At 55.4% G+C, this 20,310-nt stretch overlaps 11 protein-coding genes across 11 annotated transcripts; 6 read left to right on the plus strand and 5 right to left on the minus strand.

The window, feature by feature from the left end:
* Positions 1-274: 274 nt before the first annotated feature.
* Positions 275-1,446, minus strand: AYL99_06318 (hypothetical protein; the record flags this gene model as incomplete). The annotated part of the gene is made up of 2 exons (XM_018837828.1): positions 275-1,325; positions 1,376-1,446. 2 exons carry the CDS (start codon positions 1,444-1,446, stop codon positions 275-277), a joined length of 1,122 nt encoding a protein of 373 aa, XP_018692388.1.
* Positions 1,447-2,076: 630 nt separating this feature from the next.
* On the minus strand, positions 2,077-5,100 carry AYL99_06319 (translation initiation factor IF-2; the record flags this gene model as incomplete). Its single annotated transcript, XM_018837829.1, has 2 exons — positions 2,077-2,231; positions 2,283-5,100. 2 exons carry the CDS (start codon positions 5,098-5,100, stop codon positions 2,077-2,079), a joined length of 2,973 nt encoding a protein of 990 aa, XP_018692389.1.
* Positions 5,101-6,028: 928 nt separating this feature from the next.
* On the plus strand, positions 6,029-7,233 carry AYL99_06320 (hypothetical protein; the record flags this gene model as incomplete). Its single annotated transcript, XM_018837830.1, has 4 exons — positions 6,029-6,143; positions 6,300-6,311; positions 6,380-7,145; positions 7,203-7,233. 4 exons carry the CDS (start codon positions 6,029-6,031, stop codon positions 7,231-7,233), a joined length of 924 nt encoding a protein of 307 aa, XP_018692390.1.
* Positions 7,234-7,502: 269 nt separating this feature from the next.
* Positions 7,503-8,268, minus strand: AYL99_06321 (NADH-ubiquinone oxidoreductase 23 kDa subunit, mitochondrial; the record flags this gene model as incomplete). Its single annotated transcript, XM_018837831.1, has 2 exons — positions 7,503-7,899; positions 7,970-8,268. The coding sequence occupies 2 exons, from the start codon at positions 8,266-8,268 to the stop codon at positions 7,503-7,505; spliced, it is 696 nt and encodes a 231-aa protein (XP_018692391.1).
* Positions 8,269-8,572: 304 nt separating this feature from the next.
* Positions 8,573-9,154, plus strand: AYL99_06322 (acyl carrier protein; the record flags this gene model as incomplete). Its single annotated transcript, XM_018837832.1, has 4 exons — positions 8,573-8,800; positions 8,856-8,873; positions 8,926-9,055; positions 9,108-9,154. The coding sequence occupies 4 exons, from the start codon at positions 8,573-8,575 to the stop codon at positions 9,152-9,154; spliced, it is 423 nt and encodes a 140-aa protein (XP_018692392.1).
* Positions 9,155-9,391: 237 nt separating this feature from the next.
* Positions 9,392-10,917, minus strand: AYL99_06323 (hypothetical protein; the record flags this gene model as incomplete). The annotated part of the gene is made up of 2 exons (XM_018837833.1): positions 9,392-10,101; positions 10,170-10,917. The coding sequence occupies 2 exons, from the start codon at positions 10,915-10,917 to the stop codon at positions 9,392-9,394; spliced, it is 1,458 nt and encodes a 485-aa protein (XP_018692393.1).
* A 633-nt stretch (positions 10,918-11,550) lies between these two features.
* On the plus strand, positions 11,551-12,882 carry AYL99_06324 (hypothetical protein; the record flags this gene model as incomplete). The annotated part of the gene is made up of 1 exon (XM_018837834.1): positions 11,551-12,882. One exon carries the CDS (start codon positions 11,551-11,553, stop codon positions 12,880-12,882), a length of 1,332 nt encoding a protein of 443 aa, XP_018692394.1.
* Positions 12,883-13,931: 1,049 nt separating this feature from the next.
* On the plus strand, positions 13,932-14,474 carry AYL99_06325 (hypothetical protein; the record flags this gene model as incomplete). Its single annotated transcript, XM_018837835.1, has 1 exon — positions 13,932-14,474. The coding sequence occupies one exon, from the start codon at positions 13,932-13,934 to the stop codon at positions 14,472-14,474; it is 543 nt and encodes a 180-aa protein (XP_018692395.1).
* Positions 14,475-15,172: 698 nt separating this feature from the next.
* Positions 15,173-16,822, plus strand: AYL99_06326 (hypothetical protein; the record flags this gene model as incomplete). The annotated part of the gene is made up of 4 exons (XM_018837836.1): positions 15,173-15,349; positions 15,498-16,328; positions 16,388-16,497; positions 16,552-16,822. 4 exons carry the CDS (start codon positions 15,173-15,175, stop codon positions 16,820-16,822), a joined length of 1,389 nt encoding a protein of 462 aa, XP_018692396.1.
* A 1,526-nt stretch (positions 16,823-18,348) lies between these two features.
* On the plus strand, positions 18,349-18,884 carry AYL99_06327 (hypothetical protein; the record flags this gene model as incomplete). Its single annotated transcript, XM_018837837.1, has 2 exons — positions 18,349-18,713; positions 18,833-18,884. 2 exons carry the CDS (start codon positions 18,349-18,351, stop codon positions 18,882-18,884), a joined length of 417 nt encoding a protein of 138 aa, XP_018692397.1.
* A 36-nt stretch (positions 18,885-18,920) lies between these two features.
* AYL99_06328 (hypothetical protein) lies at positions 18,921-19,928 on the minus strand (the record flags this gene model as incomplete). Its single annotated transcript, XM_018837838.1, has 1 exon — positions 18,921-19,928. The coding sequence occupies one exon, from the start codon at positions 19,926-19,928 to the stop codon at positions 18,921-18,923; it is 1,008 nt and encodes a 335-aa protein (XP_018692398.1).
* Positions 19,929-20,310: the final 382 nt, after the last annotated feature.

Below are 20,310 nucleotides of genomic sequence, written 5' to 3' on the forward strand. Positions count from 1 at the left end.
TACATCCATATTGTTGTGGCCTTGTATGTATTATCTATGAATGAATACATGTGGACCGCAACACATACATGAACGTTAGATACTTATCATAGACTTAAGGGAAGCCAATCAATGCACTCACTGCAGTTCAATCAACCAGTCAATCAGTAAATAAATCCAATATTTACAGATTCTTTACTTTATGGGCACTGTATACCAATACCGTACCAGTAACTAACTTCTGTCTATATACAAGAGCTCTCTTTCGGCCACCTTTCTTGTCTCCATGCTTCTCCTACCGCCGCTCCGTGACGGTCGTCGTCACCGTCTCAGTCACCGTCACCGTCGCCTGTGCTTGTACTGGATTGGGCGTCACTGGAATCACAGCCAGTCCATTCGTCGCCGATGCAGAGGTGGTTGTCCCGGTCGCTGGAGGTGCAACTCCCGGTACTGGTGATGTCGTTGGGGCGCTTGGTGTGGCTTGCGCAGGTGGCTCGGGCAAAGTTGATGAAGGCGATGGAGACGCGTCAGTTGCACTCGCTGGAGTCGTGGTGGTGGTGATGGTGGTGCTTGTCGACGTCGGCTCTTGTTGGTGGTCGGTGGCGGTGCCTGCAGTGTTGCCATTCGCGTCGTCTGGCGTCAGCGTCGTGTATCCGGCAATCGGGCCAGTAAACGTCGGACTGGCGGTAACAAACACGATCGTGACGGCCCCGGCGGGCTGTTGGTCTCCTTGATCTCCAGCTCCTGTGCTGGACGCGGGAGGAGAAGCATCTGGCACAGAGTTGGACGAGGTGGTTGAAGCTGTTGGTGCAGTCACGGCGCCAGAGTCAGGAGTTGACGCAGTGACTTCAGAGGTCACAACCACAGTCTGGAAGATGGTCGTTTGGGCTTGCACTGTCACGGTCGTGGTCGACTCGTCTTGTGCTCCGGTCTGCGCTGCATTGGGCTGAATGGCTGTTCCGGAGCCCACCGGCCCAGCGGTGTTGGTCGTAGATCCGTCAGAAGAAGTCGTCTGTTCAGCAGTGGAGCTCTCTGTTGTCGAAGTCGTCGTCTCGCTGGGTGTCGCCGTCTGTGTGGCTACTTCGATCGTGGTCTGCGTCAACAGGCTGATGAGACTGGTATTATCTCCTCCCACGCCGACCGCTGGGACCGCTCCATTTTCCGTTCCACTCCCGGTCTGGGCTGCGAACGGGTTGAGACTCGTCGTGGTTGGCGTTGCGGCCGCCTTGTCCGCCGGATCTGTCGGAGCTTGTCGCCTCTGCTGCCGTCGATGAGTCGCTGAGAGGAGGCTGTTCACGACATAGTGTTTCTGTGGCTGGTTCAATCGACGTATTACATTATTGGGCCTGCAATGAAGTCAATATATGCCTGCGAGAGAAAATGGACGAGAACATACCTCTGAATGGGACCAGCCAAGATGGGTGTCAACAGACAAAGGAGGCCAACTATCGAAATGAACGTATGCATAACTGTCCAGCAGTCTTTGAGATCAAGATGGTTGCAGTGGTGTCAATGCAGCTGATGGAGGAGAGTAGTTAATTAGACTGTTAGAATGACGCCAGCGTGGAAAAGAAAACAACAGATGTGAACAGAAACTCCTCAACTATGCAAACAGGTACAGGTCCATGAGAGAAGATTGTTCCTCGATACTTCGATGGACCTTTTTGAAGTATCGTGATGTGGCGCGTACCAGATTGGCCATGTCTGGGCAGTGGCCTGCTCGTGGTTCTAATCTGACTCTATGTCTTTTTATTGAAACATGTTTCTTCTATGCCGTGAAACAAACGCAGTGACCGCAAGTCGTCTGTGCAGAGAGCGGTCTTTGTTTCCAAGGAGGAGCAGAGGCCGAAATGATTGGTGTTCAGCTGGTCCATACAAGATGCCGGCCGGGGCGGAGTTGGTGCCAAGACCATCCCGAGACAGGGCATTGATTGGCTGGGAGTGTTCGTGGAAAAGGGCGCCAACTTTGTGGCCTCATTATTATCCAGAGCCGCCAACGCCACCGTCGTGTTTCAGCTTTGTGTCTTTTTGTCCCAGGCTGTTTGGCTTCTTTCTGGAAAGAAACATTCTGGCTGGATGGAGCACGGCGTCGGAGCGCTAATGCAAGGCTCGCTTCTCGCTGATTTCCTCAAACGACTGGATCTGATCGCCCACTTCGAAGGCGTCCCAGTTCTCAAAACCCATCCCGCACTCAGAGCCTTTTCGCATCTCTGTAACATCCTTCTTAATATTTTTGAACGAGGTGAGCGTTCCTGAAGCCCCATTAGTGGATCCGACAACCGAAAACGCGGAACAAAACTTACCCGTGTAAATCACCTCGCCTTTCCTCAACACTCGGATCTTCTCCGAGCGACGAATCGTCCCGTTGGTCACCCGGCACCCAGCAATCTTCATGGACCCTTTCTTGATTTTAATGTCGAAGATATCTCCCACCTCGGCTTCTCCTAAGACTCGTTGGGTCACGATGGGAGGCAGTTCAGCGCTAACCTTCTCGGTGACGTCGTCGGTGACCTTGTAGATGATGTTGTGGTCGAGGATCTGAATGCGAGCTGCCGCCGCAAGTTGCCGTATGTCGTTGTCAATGGGTTGATTGAAAGAGATTGCATAAGCAACTTCGCCGGTTGCAGCCAGCATTTTGATGTCCGACTCAGTCAGACCGCCCGTCCCGCTATGAATGATGTTGGCTCGGATCTCGTTGTTGCCAATCGCGCTGACGGCAGCAACCAACGCCTCTGTGCTGCCGGCCACATCGGCTTTGACGACAAAATGGACAAGTTGAGGGCCAGAAGACTCCTTCTCGATCCACCCTTCATTGTCCTTGGGTCGCCTTTTATAGCCCATGGACAGGTAGCCTTGTTCTTTCTCCCATTCAAGCACCTTGGTTCGAGCGACCGCCTCCTCTGCGCGTGTCGCGTTGATGGCCGTCATATTATCCATCTCCCAAGCTGCTTCCTCGCGTTCTTTTCTCACTGCTATCGCCTCCTTCGCTCGTTGCTCGTTTTCGGCTTGCAGCACCTCCAAGCCTGCCTCGGGATCATCTCCTCGCCAGCCGTCGATTTGAACAGGTGTGCCTGGAGGTGCAGCATCCATCAGTCCTCCCGAGTCGTTTCGCAGCGTTCGAATGCGAGCCCAGGTGGTGCCTGCGACGATAAAGTCACCTGGTCTCAAAGTTCCACGACGAACGAGAATGGTGGCGACGCGACCCGTAGCACCGATCTTACTCTCAATAATCCAGCCTTCCGCTGGTCCGTCGGTTTCAGCGCGGAAGTCGGCGACATCAGCCAAGGTGAGGATAGCTTCCTCCAAATCTCCCATGCCTTTTCCAGTCTTTCCGCTCACCGGGATGGCTTGATACTCTCCGCCAAAGTCTTCCACGACAATATCATGTTGCATCAGATCTCGCTTGACTTGTTCAATGTCGGCTTCCGGCTTGTCAACCTTGTTGATTGCAACAATAATCTGCACACCAGCCTCTCGGGCATGTTTGATGGCTTCGATCGTTTGAGCCTTGACACTGTCGTCCGCAGCAACGACTAAAACAACAATATCTGTCACAACAGCACCCCTTCGGCGCATCTCCAAAAATGCAGCATGTCCGGGAGTGTCCAGAAACGTAATATTCCGCTCTGATCCAGGCATCGTGACGGAGAAAGCCCCGATGTGTTGAGTGATGCCTCCGTGCTCTGTCGCTACCACGTTCGCCTTCCGGAAGTAATCAAGAATAGTGGTCTTTCCGTGGTCAACGTGGCCCATTATAGTGACAATTGGAGGTCGAGGTGGTAAAACCGAGGAATCTTCCGCTGCAGGTCGTGGGAAGATATCGCCAGTCTCATCAATGCTTTTCACGACGGCTTCAAAGCCGTAGATTTCCGCAAACATGGAGGATGTGCTCGAGTCCAGCACGTGGTCGTACCTCGCGCCTTCAAACCCCTCTTCTTCGAGCTTGTCAATGAACTCTGGTAGTCTGACCTTGAGTCCTTGTGCGAGCTTCTCCACACTGATGAACTCCGGGAGAGCGATCTCTGGCCGTGCTGGCGTCTGCGGTTTCGCGTTCGCCTGCTTTCCCTTCCTCTTCCGCCTCGCCTTGGCTTCGTCCGGAAATTCATCCGCCAGATCGGGGTCGTAATGAAAGTCCAACGAACTTGCCCTAGAGATACCGCTGCGCCGTGCAGTTGGAAGCCTAGCCCTGCGGGACACCTGCATAGGCTCCTCATCCTCGACTTCATAAAGCCGAGATCTCCTGTCACGATCTTTGCCGCCAACGAGCTTTCGCTTGCGCCTGTCGTCTTCAGCATCCTCTCCAAGCTCGGTCTCCACCAGTGTACCGGGTTCTTCGTCGGCAATGGTTGGTTCTTCAGACCCTTCGGAAACTCTCTTTACACGTCTGTCCCCACTGGTTCGTGGGTCAAACGCTCGTTGCGAAGTACCCGCTGACTCAGGTCGCCAGACTGAGGTGTTGTCTCGAGCAACCCTATTGCTTGGGTTTCTGTCTGTCCCGAATTGTTGCGGGGATCGTCTTGGAAAATCTCGTCCAGCGGGATTCGCTGCTTGGGTCTCTCGGTTGTTTCCTCTTGGATTCCTCTGGGCGGATTGTGAAGGAGTATTGGATCTCTCTATCCACGACCTCGTTCTTGGCGCAGCGGTCGAAGTCTCGGTAGCCCGATGTTTTAGAGCATTACCTATCCTTGAGGATGTCGGAAATGGCCCGGTCTCCTTCATTCCCCCATTTGCATCGTTGCGGCCCGTTCCTGATTCCACATATGGCTTCCGCGTATGCGAGTACCTGAAAAGGGGACGTTGGGATTCAGAAGTGGTTTCACTTGGCGGTGCATTACTTCTGCCATTTCTCCCATCAACATTGTTACCATTATAATCTCTGCGAGCTCTGCTCATGGGGGACCACTGCTCTTGAAGCTGGGGTCGTCCAGGCGGCGGTCGCGAGGTCGGAGAAGGTCCATTGCGCTGCCTTTCTTGGGATCCTGAATGTGTCTTGGAAAGTATCTCTGATATTGAACCTCCAAATGTCGAGCTGGAGTCGGATCGAGGTGCACGGTTCGGCAGAGGAGAGTGTTGAGGAGGCGACGGCGGAAACAAGGAGGGACCGAGGTCTGTATAGACCATTTCGGGCCTTTGTGGGCGGGAACTCAAGCATATCGTACACTCCGATCTTGCAGGCTTATTGACGTGGTTGCAACCACATCTCCAGCCGAGAAGCTCCCTTGCTGGCACCGTCGGCGCAGCAAAATCATCATCGTCCTCTTCTATACGGGCGACCGCAGCTCCAGCCGGACGCTTTGATGCACCGGCAGCCCTATAAAGCCGACGCTGGGGTTGGAGTGAGCCGACATGGCGAGACTCGGCAGCGTATCGGAAAGCGCAGAAAAAGCAGATGTCTTGACCTTGTAGTAGCTGGCGCAGGCTGGTCAATATCTCGTAAAACTCGAAAGGGGGAATAGAGGTTGCAACATACCTTCCGTGTCACTGCCCTGCGCATACTGGCCCAACGTTGCCGAACCCGGGTCGATGAGGTTGTCTCAATGCCGAATTCAATAGGAGACACGCCACATGCACTTCATATCTACAACTTTTTTGGTGGACCCAATTAGGGCGAACCATAGGTGGCTAAGTGCAGATATTTACTGCAGACCATAGACACCGTCAAGTGCAGATCAGCTTGCTTTGGTCCATTACCTTTCAATTCCGCAGGTCTGGGACCGACTCGACGGTTTAGTTCGCTATCACATTTACTGATGCTCCAATCGTCACATCGACTTTCTAGGAATCCTTGTCGGACACCACAGCGAATATTGAACTCCGTACGAATACGCCCTGAAGTATTCAAGAGAGCCAATCACAAGCCAGCGGTCAAACCCGCGACAGCGACGGATTACCGCCCGAGGGAGACTAGCGAATGACGTGCGCCAGAAGGAAAAAGAATCGAATTATTCCTGAAATAGTCGGCTTTTGAATACTCGTGCACACATCCTGTCTGGTCACAAATGAGGTGAGCCTTGGCTGGGGCGGATCAATCGAGCAGCAGAATCAGAAGATGGCAGATGGCGTCGAAGCGATTGAGGCCCACGAGGTTGGGAATGGGAGCTGGGCGAGAACCGCCAAAGATTTGTTTGCTGGCGCTGCTGGGGGTGTCGCCCAGGTTCTGCTAGGTGAGTTCCAACAAGATGTGTTTACAAGTGATCTTTATATCGAAGCTTTCAGGGTTGAATTTTCCCTGGCATCTCTGAAGGAGGTGACACTGTTGACACTGTTTGCTTCTGTGGTCGTCCTAGTTTTTGCTTGATCATACACTGACACTCTCCCAGGTCAACCATTCGGTAAGCCCTGAAGGAACTTGGCCTTTGGCTCTCTGTTGTTCAGCCATTTCTCACGGATAATATTTTAGATATCGTCAAGGTTCGTCTTCAGACGACAACAACCTACCCCAGCGCCTTATCATGTGCATCATCGATCCTCCAAAATGAAGGACCGTTGGCATTCTATAAGGGCACGCTCACCCCATTGATCGGCATAGGGGCGTGTGTCTCGGTGCAATTTGGCGCCTTCCACTATGCTAGACGGGCATTTGAGGAACAAAACCTCCTCGCAAACCACCCAGCAGGTCTGTCTCACGGCCAATACTATCTAGCAGGAGCTTTCGCCGGTTTGACGAACTCTGTTCTGTCTGGCCCCATCGAGCATGTGCGTATCCGTCTACAAACTCAACCCCACGGCGCCGCTCGCCTATACAATGGCCCCCTGGACTGTATCAAGAAACTCTCCGCGCACGAAGGCGTCTTGCGCGGTCTCTACCGTGGCCAAGCGGTCACACTCTACCGAGAAGCACAAGCCTACGGTGTCTGGTTCCTCACCTTCGAATACTTGATGGCTCTCGAGCAAAAACGCAACAATATCCGCCGCGAAGACATCTCTTCGCCGAAGGTGGCCTTCTACGGAGGGCTTGCGGGTGAAGCGCTTTGGATTGCCAGCTACCCATTTGACGTGGTCAAGAGCAAGATGCAGAGCGACGGCTTTGGCAAGGACCAAAGATATAAGACCATGAGGGATTGCTTTGCGCAAACATGGAGGATTGACGGGATGAGAGGATTTTGGAAGGGCATTGGGCCGACATTGGTGAGGGCGATGCCTGTTAGTGCAGGTACCTTTGCAGTGTAAGTTTCTCTTTCGTTTTCGTTGAAGCACATATCGTGGCTAACACAAACGACCAGTGTCGAGTTGACTATGCGCGCGTTAGGATGAATGTCACCATCAGACTTGTGCCATCAAGACTGAGGAAAAGGAAATCGTCGTGGGACCTGTTCCACTTCGAGCTTTCTGAGCTGGCGCAAAGTTGGTCAAACCGAGCCAATCTACATAGTAAAGGATGAGAGTGCGTGGAAACAGCCTCTGTTAGATAAATGCAATTCAAGGTGATTTTTCGCTGCAAAGCCACTCTCTCCTTCACGCTGATTCACAGCTTATGTACAATTTGAGAACGAGCGCCGGTTGAGTGCCTTCCAGGGCCATTTTTATCTGTAGGGTGCGTCCGCTCTTGCCACAGCCGCTAATTCAGGTTCCCATTTATCACCGTTGGCGAGCAATTTCTCCTTGTTGTACAAGAGCTCTTCTCGGTACTCTGTTGCGTACTCGGCATTGGGAGTCTCCACGATAGCGTCAACGGGACAGCTCTCCTGGCAGAGACCACAGTAGATGCACTTTGTCATATCAATATCATAACGGGTGGTCCTTCTCGAGCCATCTTCTCTTTCTTCGGCTTCAATTGTAATGGCCAGGGCGGGGCAAATGGCCTCGCAGAGCTTGCAGGCGATACATCTCTCCTCACCCGAGGGATAGCGTCTCAATGCGTGCTCGCCTCGGAATCGTGGCGAGATGGGTCCCTTTTCGAACGGATAGTAGATTGTGTAGCTGTAGCCACAACATCAGCATCATATTCTCCAGGTAATCTAACCTCCGACAACTAATTCATGGGACATACGGTGGTCTGAAGAATTGTTCCATCACCACATACATCCCCCTCAGCATCTCGGTGAGTAGAAAGTAATTGCTAGCTTTGTCCATCACACCCTCGCCCTCGTCGAATCGTTTTGGTCGTGGGAGTCTGTAGCCCTGCGGCGGAGGACCCGAAGGTAAGGCATTTCTGGGACTCGACGTGTGAAATTGAGCTGCGGTGGTGGCACGGAGGAAAGGCGATCGCTCTGCTTGTCGTAGGATGGCGGACGAAGCTGACAGCGGCCTCGCGACGAGCCGCGATGCTGGACGAAGTGACGACGCCATCATCCGTACAGGTTGCAGACTGGGAATTGACGATGCGTGGCGAGCGCAGGAGAGGAGGCGTGGTCCAGGATGTGATTTGAGGTGCAGAGGTCATTGATGCTGTAATAGCATTGACCGCGATGTGATTGGCTGGCCGCACGTGACCCGAACAAAGCTCTTCCCTTTCCCGAAGCTCGCAGCAATTGTCTGCATCTCCGTCCCAGAAAATCAATCATTACCTACAACCAGCGAAAGGCCTCTTGCCACCTCCCCAGCATCCTCACTCTTCACGACCTCTATACATCCACCTCAGTTCACGGTCAAGATGATCCGGGCAGGCGCCGTGAGAGCGCTTTACGCGGCCACACGGACCCAGGTCCCCCGACAACTACCTGCCTTCCGATCTCGAATCTCAACCTCCCTGCTGCAATCGTCACGGATGGTCACTCCCTCCTTCGTGGTTCCAAGCATAAGATACTACTCGGCCCCCGCCGGCTTGTCGAAAGAGGAGGTGCAAGGGAGAATAATGGATCTCTTGAAGAACTTTGACAAAGTGCGCACCCGTCACTCGCTCATGAGATGGTCTTGCCATTGCTAACCTCCCACAGGTCACAGACGCCACAAAGGTAGCATGCTCTTCCGGTGTGAGTATGAAGTCCTGCTGACATGTCACTTTAGATCAGCGGCACGGCACACTTTCAGAATGATCTCGGATTGGACAGCTTGGATACCGTCGAGGTCGTGATGGCCATTGAAGAAGAGTTCAGCATCGAGATCCCCGACAAGGAGGCTGATGCTATTCACAGTGGTATGTGATATCGGCCATCTCTCTGCAAGAGCTCATGCTGACAACCATCAAGTCGACCAGGCAGTCGCTTACATTTGCGCCCAACCTGACGCACACTGATGCGTGCTTGCCGGGCGCCGGGGGTTGTTGGGTGTAGACGCGGTTCAAGAATCACAAAAACATCAATGCACTGTACATTTTCCAGTGGTGAGGAAATGGATTCCCCTTGTACTATCATCACACAAGACTAGATCTACCGGATCTCCACGATGGTCTCTGAACAAAAACCTCCCATTTTTCTATCTTCTTTGGTGTCTATATTTATGTCTAGCCTGTGAAGATCTTTGGTTGTTCCAGTCAGACAACACCAGACTTCCTCAACTCAGCCACCTCCGCAGAGCCATACCCAAGCTTCGCCAGAACCTCTTCCGTGTGCTCACCCAACAAGGGTGGTTTCAGCCTCACGTTCATTTGGGCTCCCTCAAACTTCACGGCAGGTCCAATCAACCTGAGGACGCCGTCTCTGGCTGCTTCGAAATCCTCGACGTCGACCACCATATTCCGGGCTTTGGCTTGAGGATGTTCCAACGCCTCGACCACATCATTGATGGCGCCATATGGCAACCCACTCCCTTCGAACGCCGCCAACCACTCGTCTTTCGTCTTGGCCCGGAACTTCTCCTGCAAGATGCGGTTGATCTCCTCCCTGTGCTCAACCCGCCCGTCATTCGTACTGAACCTCTCGTCCTCGGCCATAGCGGCGATTCCCATACGCCCGCAGAACCCTTTCCATTGTCTGTTGTTATTCGCCGCCACGTACATCATCTTCTTGTCTTTCGTCTCAAATCCTCCATAGGGTACCAAGCTGGGATGTTCTAACCCTAGTCTCTTCCCTCTTCTCCTTTTCTCGGGGCCTTGATCAACGTCCAGATTCAGACTGGCCAACCCCACATTGATGAGCAGGCTCAGACTGCTCTCAAATAGACTCCCTTCAATCAAGCACCCTTTCCCAGTCCTATCCCTCTGATGTAACGCCGCAAGGATGGCGCCATGCGTGTACAGGCCCGCTGCAAGTCTCGGTTAGCCCAGTATGCCCGACAACAAGAGTTTTTCCGAAAGAAAAGGGGGATCCTACTGCACAAGTCGGCCATGGCCACACCAGGCTTCGACGGCGGCCTTCCCTCCTCGCCCGTGATGTGCAGCAACCCAGCCTCCGCCAGCGCAATGGCATCATACCCAGCTCGTTGTGCACTGGGGCCCGATGGACCATAGCCGCTGACCGCGGCGTAGATCAGCCTCTCTCCCGCCTCACCCATGGCCTGTTTCAGCTGCTCGTACCCCAGGCCCATCCCCTCCATCTTGCCCGGTAGGAAGTTATGCACGACGACGTCGACGCCGGTGCCCTCCCACTGCCTCGCGAGACGGGCGACGATCTCGCGCCCCCGCGCGTCCTTGAAATTGACCGTCACGGACTTCTTGTTCCGGTTCACGGCGGCAAAGTACAGGCTCATCAGCCGGTGCTGGTCCTTCCACTTCTGTGCCTCGTGGTGCGTGCGCCACTGCCGCGTCTCGTCGCCCACCCCGGGCTGCTCGACCTTCAGCACCGACGCGCCGTAGTCGGCCAGGATCTGCGTGCAGAACGGCCCCGCCAGGACCCGGGTCAGGTCCAGGATCTTGAGGCCCTCGAGCGGCAGGCGGCGATTGGGGGGTTTGTTGTTGTTGCCGGGAGTAAAGGTGGATAGTGGTCTATGGGGTATCTGTACCCATGATGATGACGATGATGATGAGGACGACGACAATGCGGCAGTATTGTTTGCCAGGATTCCGGCGTGGAGCTTAGCCAGAGCGTGCCGTCCGGGTAGACGTGTTGGTCGTCGTGTCATTGTAGGCGAAACATACGAGTTTTCGTCCCTCCAGGGATTGATTGGAGGAAGGTTTTCCTTCCCCGGCTTTGGCTTGTGTTATTGAATGAACTTTCACCTTTTGAGGGCCTCTACCCTCCACTGATAACCCTCCTCTTCTGTCTGTGAATAGGGGCTTACTTAAGTTGCCTCCCTTTAAGCACACAAACTGTGTGCATTGGAGGCAGGCAGGCAGGCGGCTTGGGGTTTACATACCTGTACGGACCGAGGCTGACGAGGCTGCCGTGCGGGGGTTTCGCATAGGTATTAAATGTACGAGGTATCTAGCGAGCTATTAGGCCAACGACCTATCCAAATCTTACAGCTCCTAATTGAGGATAGAGGAGCTTTCTCTGGCGCTTTAAGACCTTCTAGCATTTCTTGTCCTGTCCTGTCCTGTCTGGTCGAGACGGATCAAGTCTGGTGTGGCCACAGTCTTCCCTTCTACATGCTGGCCCTGAGTGGATGGTGATTTCTCGGCTGTCGACATTCTTTTGGAGAAGAAATAAGACATCAAAGACGGAGCCACTTTGCTCACAGGCAAAGAGCTAGAGAGTTCTTGGGCAAGGGAAACTTGGATACGCATCACATGTTTCGGCGCTGCGGTCTATCAGCATGGCTTCTAGAAAGGCGGTAACGGACTTACTCCAGGGGGTTTGGAGGAGGGCCAGAGCAACACCCATGAAAAACGCATCCTACTTCCACCCATCTCGTGTGTCTTCTTCGGCATTCTCTACAACTCGTCTGGCTGCTGCCCGTGGGACAGAATACCTCCAGCTCCACGACCCCGACCTCACCGAATCTCAGCGGACGGTGCGTGAAGCGATCAGCAAGGTGTGCGCGAGATTCGGGGACGAGTACTGGCTCGCCGCGGACCGCGAGCACCGCTTCCCCACCGAGTTTCAACAGGCGGTGGCCAAGGATGGCTGGCTGGGCATCTGCATGCCGTCGGAGTACGGGGGCAGCGACCTGGGCATCGCAGAGGCGGCCGTCATGGTCCAGACGATCGCCGAGTCCGGGGCCGCATACGCGGGCGCGAGTGCCGTGCACATGAACATCTTTGGGCTGGAACCGGTCAGAAAGTTTGGCTCGGAGGAGCAGAAGAAGAGGATGTTGGTGCCGCTGATCGAGGGCCGGGAGAGGGCGTGCTTCGGCGTCACCGAGCCGAACACCGGGCTGGACACGCTGAGGTTACAGTCGCGGGCTGTCAGGGACGGCGACTTCTACCGCCTGAGCGGGCAGAAGATCTGGATCTCCACGGCACAGGTGGCGGAGAAGATCCTCATCCTCGTCAGGACCACGCCGCTGGACGAGGTCAAGAAGCCCAGCCAGGGCTTGAGCTTGTTCTACACGGATCTGGACCGGAGCCAGGTCGAAGTGCAAGAGATCCCCAAAATGGGCCGGGCAGCGGTGGACTCCAACAGCCTGTTCTTCGACGGGTGGAAGGTGCCCCAGGAGGATCTGATCGGTGAGGAAGGCAACGGGTTCAAGATGATCATGCACGGCATGAACGCGGAGAGGATATTGATCGCCGCGGAGGCCCTGGGGACCGGGTTTGCCGCACTGAGGAGAGCCGCCTTGTACGCCGGGGAGCGGGTCGTGTTTGGGCGGGCGATCGGGCAGAACCAGGCCATCCAACATCCCCTGGCCGAGAGCTGGATGGAGCTCGAGGCCGCCCGGCTCATGATCTACCAGGCCGCCCGCATGTATGACGCCGGGTACGAGGCGGGAGAGTACGCCAACGCGGCCAAATACTTGGCTGCCGAGGCGGCGTTCCGGGCTTGCGAGAGAGCCGTCCTGACCCATGGCGGGATGGGGTATGCGAAGGAGTACCATGTCGAGAGGTACTTGAGGGAGATCATGATCCCCCGGCTGGCACCGGTCAGTCGAGAGATGATCAAGAACTACATCGGGGAGAGGGTGCTGGGCCTGCCTAGGTCGTACTGAGGTCTCGGGGGGACAAAACCTCAAACAAAAGCTAGCTAGAATGGATACCGCTCGTGCATTTGGGATAACTAGACCTGGGAGGTTTCGTGTCGATTCCTCCTAATCATTCTCTTTTACCAATCCCTGCTCAGAAGGGCTCAACACGTCTTCCCATCACTGTCCGGCATTAGAAAGCTCACAAGGCTGGAAAGAGAGCCCGTCGAACCCACGTAGACGGTGAGGAGAGTCTCACACAGGCTGTGTTATCCACCAGATCCAGCTGGGCAAGGGAAGGGGGGGGGGGAAATCGAGGAAGGCCATGGAGATCAGGCAGACTCGACCAACCCTGCAGGGAGGGAGGCATTCCCTACCGTTGCCTACCGTACTCGTACCTCTGGTGCCTCGGACTCCAGACCCGACGTATTATTCCCTCGCCCGCGAGCGCGCGGAGAAGGGCCCAATCAATGGGTATGGTGACAGACCGACCCAAAGGGCGCGTCCTCCGAGCTGTGCCTCTTTCTTGGGGTGATTGTCATCGCTTATTTAGTCCCCCGTTGATGCCGTTGATTCGATGCCGGGAAGAGTTCGGCCCGGGAGCCAATCAGATGCGAGACGGGAGGCGGGGCGCACAGCCATGCGCCTGCGCCTCACTGCGCCACGGCCAATCATCGTCATCCCTTTTTCCAAACTGGCCCAAATCCGCCTCGCCTTCGTCCATCACCATCATCATCGTCATCATCTCGCCCCGGATTGAGTAATCTTCTCGAAGAGGCGTGCGTACGGTAGATGGAGATGGAGCGCTAGGCCTCCGTGTTATCCCAATCGACTGGGAGAGTTGGGGGATGTACGCCTCTTTGAACACGTACTGGGAGTTCCTACGTAGATCAGTTCGTGTCGATCAAGGCACCAAGCCAAGGGAATGACATAAAAGCATCTGTCCCTTCATTTTCTGGACCACATCATTCCATACAAGATCATTTCCATCACCGGTTATTAGACGAATAGTCGCCTCACGATCAAAAGCAAATCCTAACTCCCACCTGTACCAGACTACTACATCATCAGCCCCAATGTCCGGCCCCTACGATCAACAAGTTGCTTTCTCTCAAGGCTACGACCACAACAACCAATACTACAACCAGAATTCTTACCCCAGCGAAGGCTTCTCGGGCTCATATCAACCGCAAACATACCATAACTCTCAGAGCTACTACCCCGACACCCGTGGCTCTTCCTATCCCGATAACACCTACCAACAAGGCGGCTCCAATACCTCCTACTACAACAACAGCAACACCACCACCACCACCAACCCACAAGGCGCTGAGGCAGATCGTGGACTGCTCGGTGCAGCCGCCGGTGGCGCTGCCGGTGCTTTCGGTGGCCACAAGGCAGGCCACGGTGTCTTGGGTGCGATCGGCGGAGCCATTCTCGGTTCGCTGACCGAGGACTATGCAAAGAAACACAGGAAACACGACAACAGGCAAAGTAGACACAACAGGCATAACCACGGCCATCGCGACGACAGCAGCAGTTATGCGGGCGGCAATAGTCAGAACTTTGCCTCGGGCGGTCTGGGTTCGGTGGCCAGCAGCTTCTTCAACAAGAAGTAAGCTGCGAAACTGAAATATGCTTTTGAATGTTGTGGCGGGCGAGTGTTTCTCGAGCATCCCTCCGGAGGCGTTGGATCTGGCACATTGGGAAATACCGACAGCCGTGGACAGGGTCGGAACCGTGGCTGTTGAAACTTCCGAATTGGAGATCGGTTAGGCGTTCCCAGGTATTCGATAGTTTTAAAATTGAACTGACGTGCGGGTGCTTGGCTCCTATCACCTTGAGACTGCAAGCTCTTCCAAATGCAAAGTACAGTGTCCACTCTAAGGACTGTTAGCTATCCGCGCCTTCAAATAAGCAGCTCTGCCCATTCCTTGCACTGGCAAACCAACTCATATTGTGCCAGCATGGTCCAAAGTGGCATGATTGCTGGCGGATGCTCGGAGGTTCATCCTCCCGCCGACGGCGCATAGTTGGAGATGCATGTCCAAGGCCTCTTCACCAGTCCGAGCTCCCCGTTGGGTGCCCACCACACGACCTTTGCGCCACTGACCGACTCTCTGACTGGACCTACCGGTAGGAAAATGCAGCCGGACAGTTTCGATACGTGGGTCGGAAGCCTATTATTTCCAATAGCCGCTAATCCGCTTACGGCTCGGGTGCAAACTAGCAGATGAAGGTGGTTTGCGGTCTGCTTGCAAGGAGGGGAGAAGGAGGAGGAATCCTTTCCCCTCCACCAGCAAGGACCAAACCTACCATGCGATCCCTGAAACCAAAGAGCTCTGAAGACAGGGCTGGGGCGTCGTCTCAGATCTTCAGCGACGACGAGGCACATGTCGAGAAACCCTCTCCGTCGACCCCGTCCACCACCGCCGTCAAGCCCAGGAAGAATGTCAGCCGCGCTTGTGACCAGTGTCGTAAGAGGAGAAGAAAGGTAAGCCCGAATGATCTCGTTCGTAGCTCGAGCCCCATAAGGACGGGAGCGGGAAGGGGAAAACGAAGGTCCCAATGCTGAAATAGCAATTTTGCTGTGTTTTGCTCTTTAGTGTAACGCAGTCTGCCCGTGTCTGCCTTGTGTCCAGGTTGGTCGCCCGTGCACGTACGACATGGGCTCCAAGAATGGCGGCGACGGGAGGCGCAACCGCAACACGGCCCGGCACGTCGAGAAACTACATGAACAACAGGTCGTCCTGAACCAGCTCTTTGGCCTGATCAGGAATTCGGATGCCGACGAGGCCATTCGAGCCGTCAAAGAAGGTGCCACCTTCGAGGAGATTGCTGAGCTCCTGCGGAAAACGTCGTCCAAGGATCCTTGGACCCCTTTGGCGCTGTTCTCTTCAAGCAAGGCCTCCACGGGAGAGTCCTCGTCGCCAACCCAGATGAAACCAGACCAGTCTGACAGACCTGAGGCAGATCTTTGGAGGTCCACCAGATCTGCGAAGGAGTCCCCCGAGGCCGCACAGCATGCTGGAGAAACACCCGGACGAACCACATTGGATAAGGCACCCGAGTCGAGCAAGAGAGCCAGGAGCCCTTCTGTGGTGGTCGAGCCTGGTGATGACACGTCTGGAGACCGAGTCTGGACTGGCTTGGCGAGACGTCTGTCCGCCGCGGACTTAAGCAAGATCAACATGCCGATCTTTAGCTGCGACCCATACCACGTAGAGTCGGATGACATATTGTCCAAGACAATCCTGAGTTTCCGCGATGGAGCCCGGAAAGCGTTGCAGGGGCAAGCCAAGGTCCTCGATGTCATCGGGCCGAAAACACCAGACCTCGATTTGTTCCTGCGGGAGCGACGGGAAGGAGACCCCCACACTGCCTGGACCTGGGCTTGCGAGCTGGCGAAGGCGTATCCTTTGCCGTTGACGGTGCAATTGGTCGGAGTGTTCGTGGCGGGTATTCAAATGCGGGTGTGTTCTGCGTTTACCTTTGGTGTGAAATCGTCGTTTGCATACTTAGTGACACCCAGTACTTCATTCATCCGTGCAAGGAGACATATGACGACTTGCCTGTGATGCTCAGACCCACGAGGCAGCAATATGCCCAACCACATGCGGCCGGGGCGGACATTTGTGCCATGTGAGCGTCTGTTGTGCGATGCTGCCGCAGGCTGGGCTAACCAAAGGCGTGCAGACCCCCTATTAAGACGTATCTCCTCTCCCACTGGGACTCGTACGCGTCGCTCTTACAGGCCGGCCAGTACCACAATTGGCCGTACAGTAACCAAGCGTGTCTGGGGTGGGATCGGACCAGAAAGAAATACACACTCTCGACGGCCTTCCTGGAACATATCTCCAACCCCAAGAACCACAGCGTCGGCCCACAGATCCTGGAGCTCGTGCCCGAAGCGGCGGCATACGTGGTCCGAGACGAGGGCTCGACCCGCCCTGAGGATATACCGTAAGGATGAGTGAGGATCTCGAGGGGTGTGTTCTCCGGCGTCCAGCGTCCTCTTTATGAAAAGGTAGGCAGGCGGCGGGGGGGGGAGGGAACAAAGAAATGTGGTCTAGGAGGGGAAATGTTGACTTTTAATTAGTTCTTACAGGGCCGATGCGTTAATTAGTGGAAGTGAGAATTGGGGTATGGGCCCAGCAGCAACCCTCTTTCGTCCGATTTTCTGACCACTTCGGACGGCGAGACCAAGGGAGACCCGAGGGAAGATGGTGGTGGGCCGCACAACAGCCAGACATTCTGCACTATTACACGTACACACCTGCGCTAGTGAAAGAGGGAAAGGGGGGACCTTGTTGAGCTGGCAAACGCGTTTGCAGAACTACTTAATTATGAGCCTATGAATTAGCAGAACTCTATTATGTGGCCACGATCGGAATCAGGAGAAGATCTGACAACCCGCCTCGCCGCCCGAAGCGTCCTGGTCCGCCTATTTGCCCGTGGTGATATTCCGCCAAATCGCGGGCGATGATTGGCCGGAAGGGGGAGTGGGAAGTCCACTTCCGCGCTTGGCGGTGGAAATATAACTCCCCCTACTCCCGCCTCCAGTCAGTGTTCATCGTGTCGTGAATGTTTGTGTCTTTTCCATCCCTGGGAAAGTCCGCAGCGGAGACGCAGCTGTACCACCTTCGACACCCAGACACCCGCCAATCGACGATGTGCGGGTTCTAGCCCATAGGTTCCTCTAACCCACAGCCTTCTCCGACCACCATCACCGGCGTCCCTCGGGTATTCATTCGCTGGGGCCCCCAAGTCTCCAACTGGTCAGGTATCCAAGGGTTGGACTCGGCGGTACTTGGAATTCCGCCGGTTGGACAAAGCACCTGTCAAAACCTGCTGTGTTTGTCCTTGACTGGGGAATCCCCCTGAACACCACTTACTCCTTTTGAGGGACAAGCGCCCTGATAGAGACACATTGGAGACTTCCTGGCTAGAGTCTCGGGCGACACCACATGATGAGCAGAATGAGTTGCTTACCGAGTACGAGGTACACGTACGTCCATACGTACCACAACCGCGATAACGTTTCCACACACATATATTACCTAAGGCCTGTGGGACATCTGATCGGGCCTTTTCCCCGGGTCCTAGGTAATATTAGTAGGATATCAGTAGCTGCAAAAAGCCCATTCCGGCAAGCCTCCATATTACCTCAGAATTGCACAAAAAGCAAGCCAACAGGGCAAGCAAGAGTGACAAGGGGCCGTCCTCTGGGAAATCGAGTGCGGAGTTTTTATTAGTATTGGCGCAAGCACAGGCTGACTTGGAGAAAACTGGAGGTGTATCATGGTGGCCGAGGTTGGTGAAAAGAGGGTGTGTATTGAGTTGAGTGGCACGAGGGTGACGGGAATTCGCGAATTCTCTTGTATCATATTATCTCAGTCTTCATCACAGAGATTGTTTGTTGCCCATCTGATCTGTTGAACGATACACTTCCAGAACCGCCGCCTCTGCCATTCACCGTCCACCACCAGAAGAATGGCACCCCCCTCCGCGGCGCAAATAACCCGCCTCTTCGCGCCGCTGGCCACCCAAGGCCGCCAGCCCGAGACGCTCGCCCTGCTCGCCGACGACGTCGACTGGACCATTCCGGGCCACTCGCCCATGTCGCGTCGCTACACGTCCAAGCAGGACTTCATGGACAACACGCTGACGGTGCTGCGCGAGCGTGTCCTGACCGAACCTCTGAGGCTCAAGGTCCGCCATGTCGTTGTCTCGCCAACACCAACGGCGGCTGCTGGAGGAGGAGGGGCGGAAGGAGCAGAAGAGGGGAAAGACGAGGAGATTGACGGCGATGTCGTGGTCGAGTTGGAGGCGGTGGACGCGAAGTGCAAGAACGGTGCGTTTTCGTCTTTCCCTTTCTTCTTTCTCTTTCTCTTTCTCTTTCCCTTTCCCTTTCCCTTTCTCTTCTCTCTCTCTCTCTCTCTCTCTCTCTCTCTCTCTCTCTCTCTCTCTCTCACAGTCAATCCATCCTTGATGTCTGTCCATCTCGTTCATACCTCCGCACGCGTTAAAAGAATTCATTTTTTATCTCGAAAGGCATTTTATTGTCAATACACGGTACAGATCAGCTTGCCCATGGTCACGTTGGCCTCGAGCATCTTGTGCGCCTCTTGGATCTCCTCCATCTTGAAGACCTTTTCGATGATGACCTTGAAGCGGCCGTCGATGAAGCGCGGGAGGGCGTGCTCGACGAGCATGTCGCGCAGGCGGCCCTGGTAGTTCTCGTCGCGGCTGCGCAGGCTGGAGCCCTCGAAGCGGAGGCGCTTGCGCAGGAAGCGCGACACGTCGACGGGCTTCTGCACCACGTTGCCGCCCAGGTTGCCCAGATTGACGATGTGGCCGTCGCGCGCCGCCGCGTCGAGGTTCTGGTCAAAGTAGCCGGCGCCGATGAAGTCGACGATCAGGTCCGCGCCCTTGCCGTCCGTGTACTTGAGCAGCGCCTGCGCCCAGTCGCCTTCCTTGTACGAGAAGCCCTCGGTCGCGCCCAGCGACTTGCAGAAGTCGATCTTCTCGCGCGAGCTGGCCGTCACGTAGATGGCCGACGCGTTGTCCGCCTTGGAGAGCTGGATGCCCGCGATCGACACGCTCGACGCCCCGGCGTGCCACAGCACCGACATGCCCGGCTTGAATTCACCCACCAAGTACAGCGCCTGGGTCGCCGTGATCCACGTCTCGGGGATGCCCGCGGCCTCCTCCCAGCTGAGTTCCTTGGGCTTGTGCACCAGCATGTGCGTGCTGACGGCGATGTACTCGGCATAGGCGCCACCGTAAGCCAGGCCAAAGACCTCGTCGCCGACGTTGAAGCCCCGCTCGGGCTCACAACCGAAGGACTCGATGGTGCCGGAGAATTCGACACCCATGATCGGGCCGGCCTGCGGTGGTAAGGGATAGCCCCCCTCGCGCTGGAAGAGGTCCATACGGTTGAGACCAAAGGCCTTGACTTTCACGAGCGCCTGGCTGCCCTTGGGCACCGGCTTGGGGATGTCCGGGTTGATGAAGAGGGCGGAGATGGGGCCCTTCCCACCCTTGATGTCGACTGCGCGCATGGTGGCCATGGTTCTCGGTGATGCGGTTGTGAGTGTTCGTCGGGCACGAGTTTGGGGGGTGCCGGTGGTGATGGTTCTGTTCCTGCTGTTGCCGCTGGTACTGCTTAGCTGCGGTGTTGATGATGCTGAGAAGAATCCCGTTGCTCTGAGGGATGTCTGCAGGATATTTAAGGACGGAAAACCGCGCTGGCCTCGAAGGGATGCGACTGTGGATGGGGAATACCCGGCTCCTAGCCGTTGGAGACGCGGGATTTTTAATGCGATCCTCGAACAAACCACACTTGCCGTCGAGTTCATCCAAGCACGATGGAGGAGGGAGAGAGAGAGGACGATGATAGCAGCCCCGGGACCGACGGCATACGGGTGAAAGATTCAAGGAGCTCGCAAAAGA

This window comes from Fonsecaea erecta (assembly GCF_001651985.1).
Source record: "Fonsecaea erecta strain CBS 125763 chromosome Unknown Scaff5, whole genome shotgun sequence".
NCBI lineage: Eukaryota > Fungi > Ascomycota > Eurotiomycetes > Chaetothyriales > Herpotrichiellaceae > Fonsecaea > Fonsecaea erecta.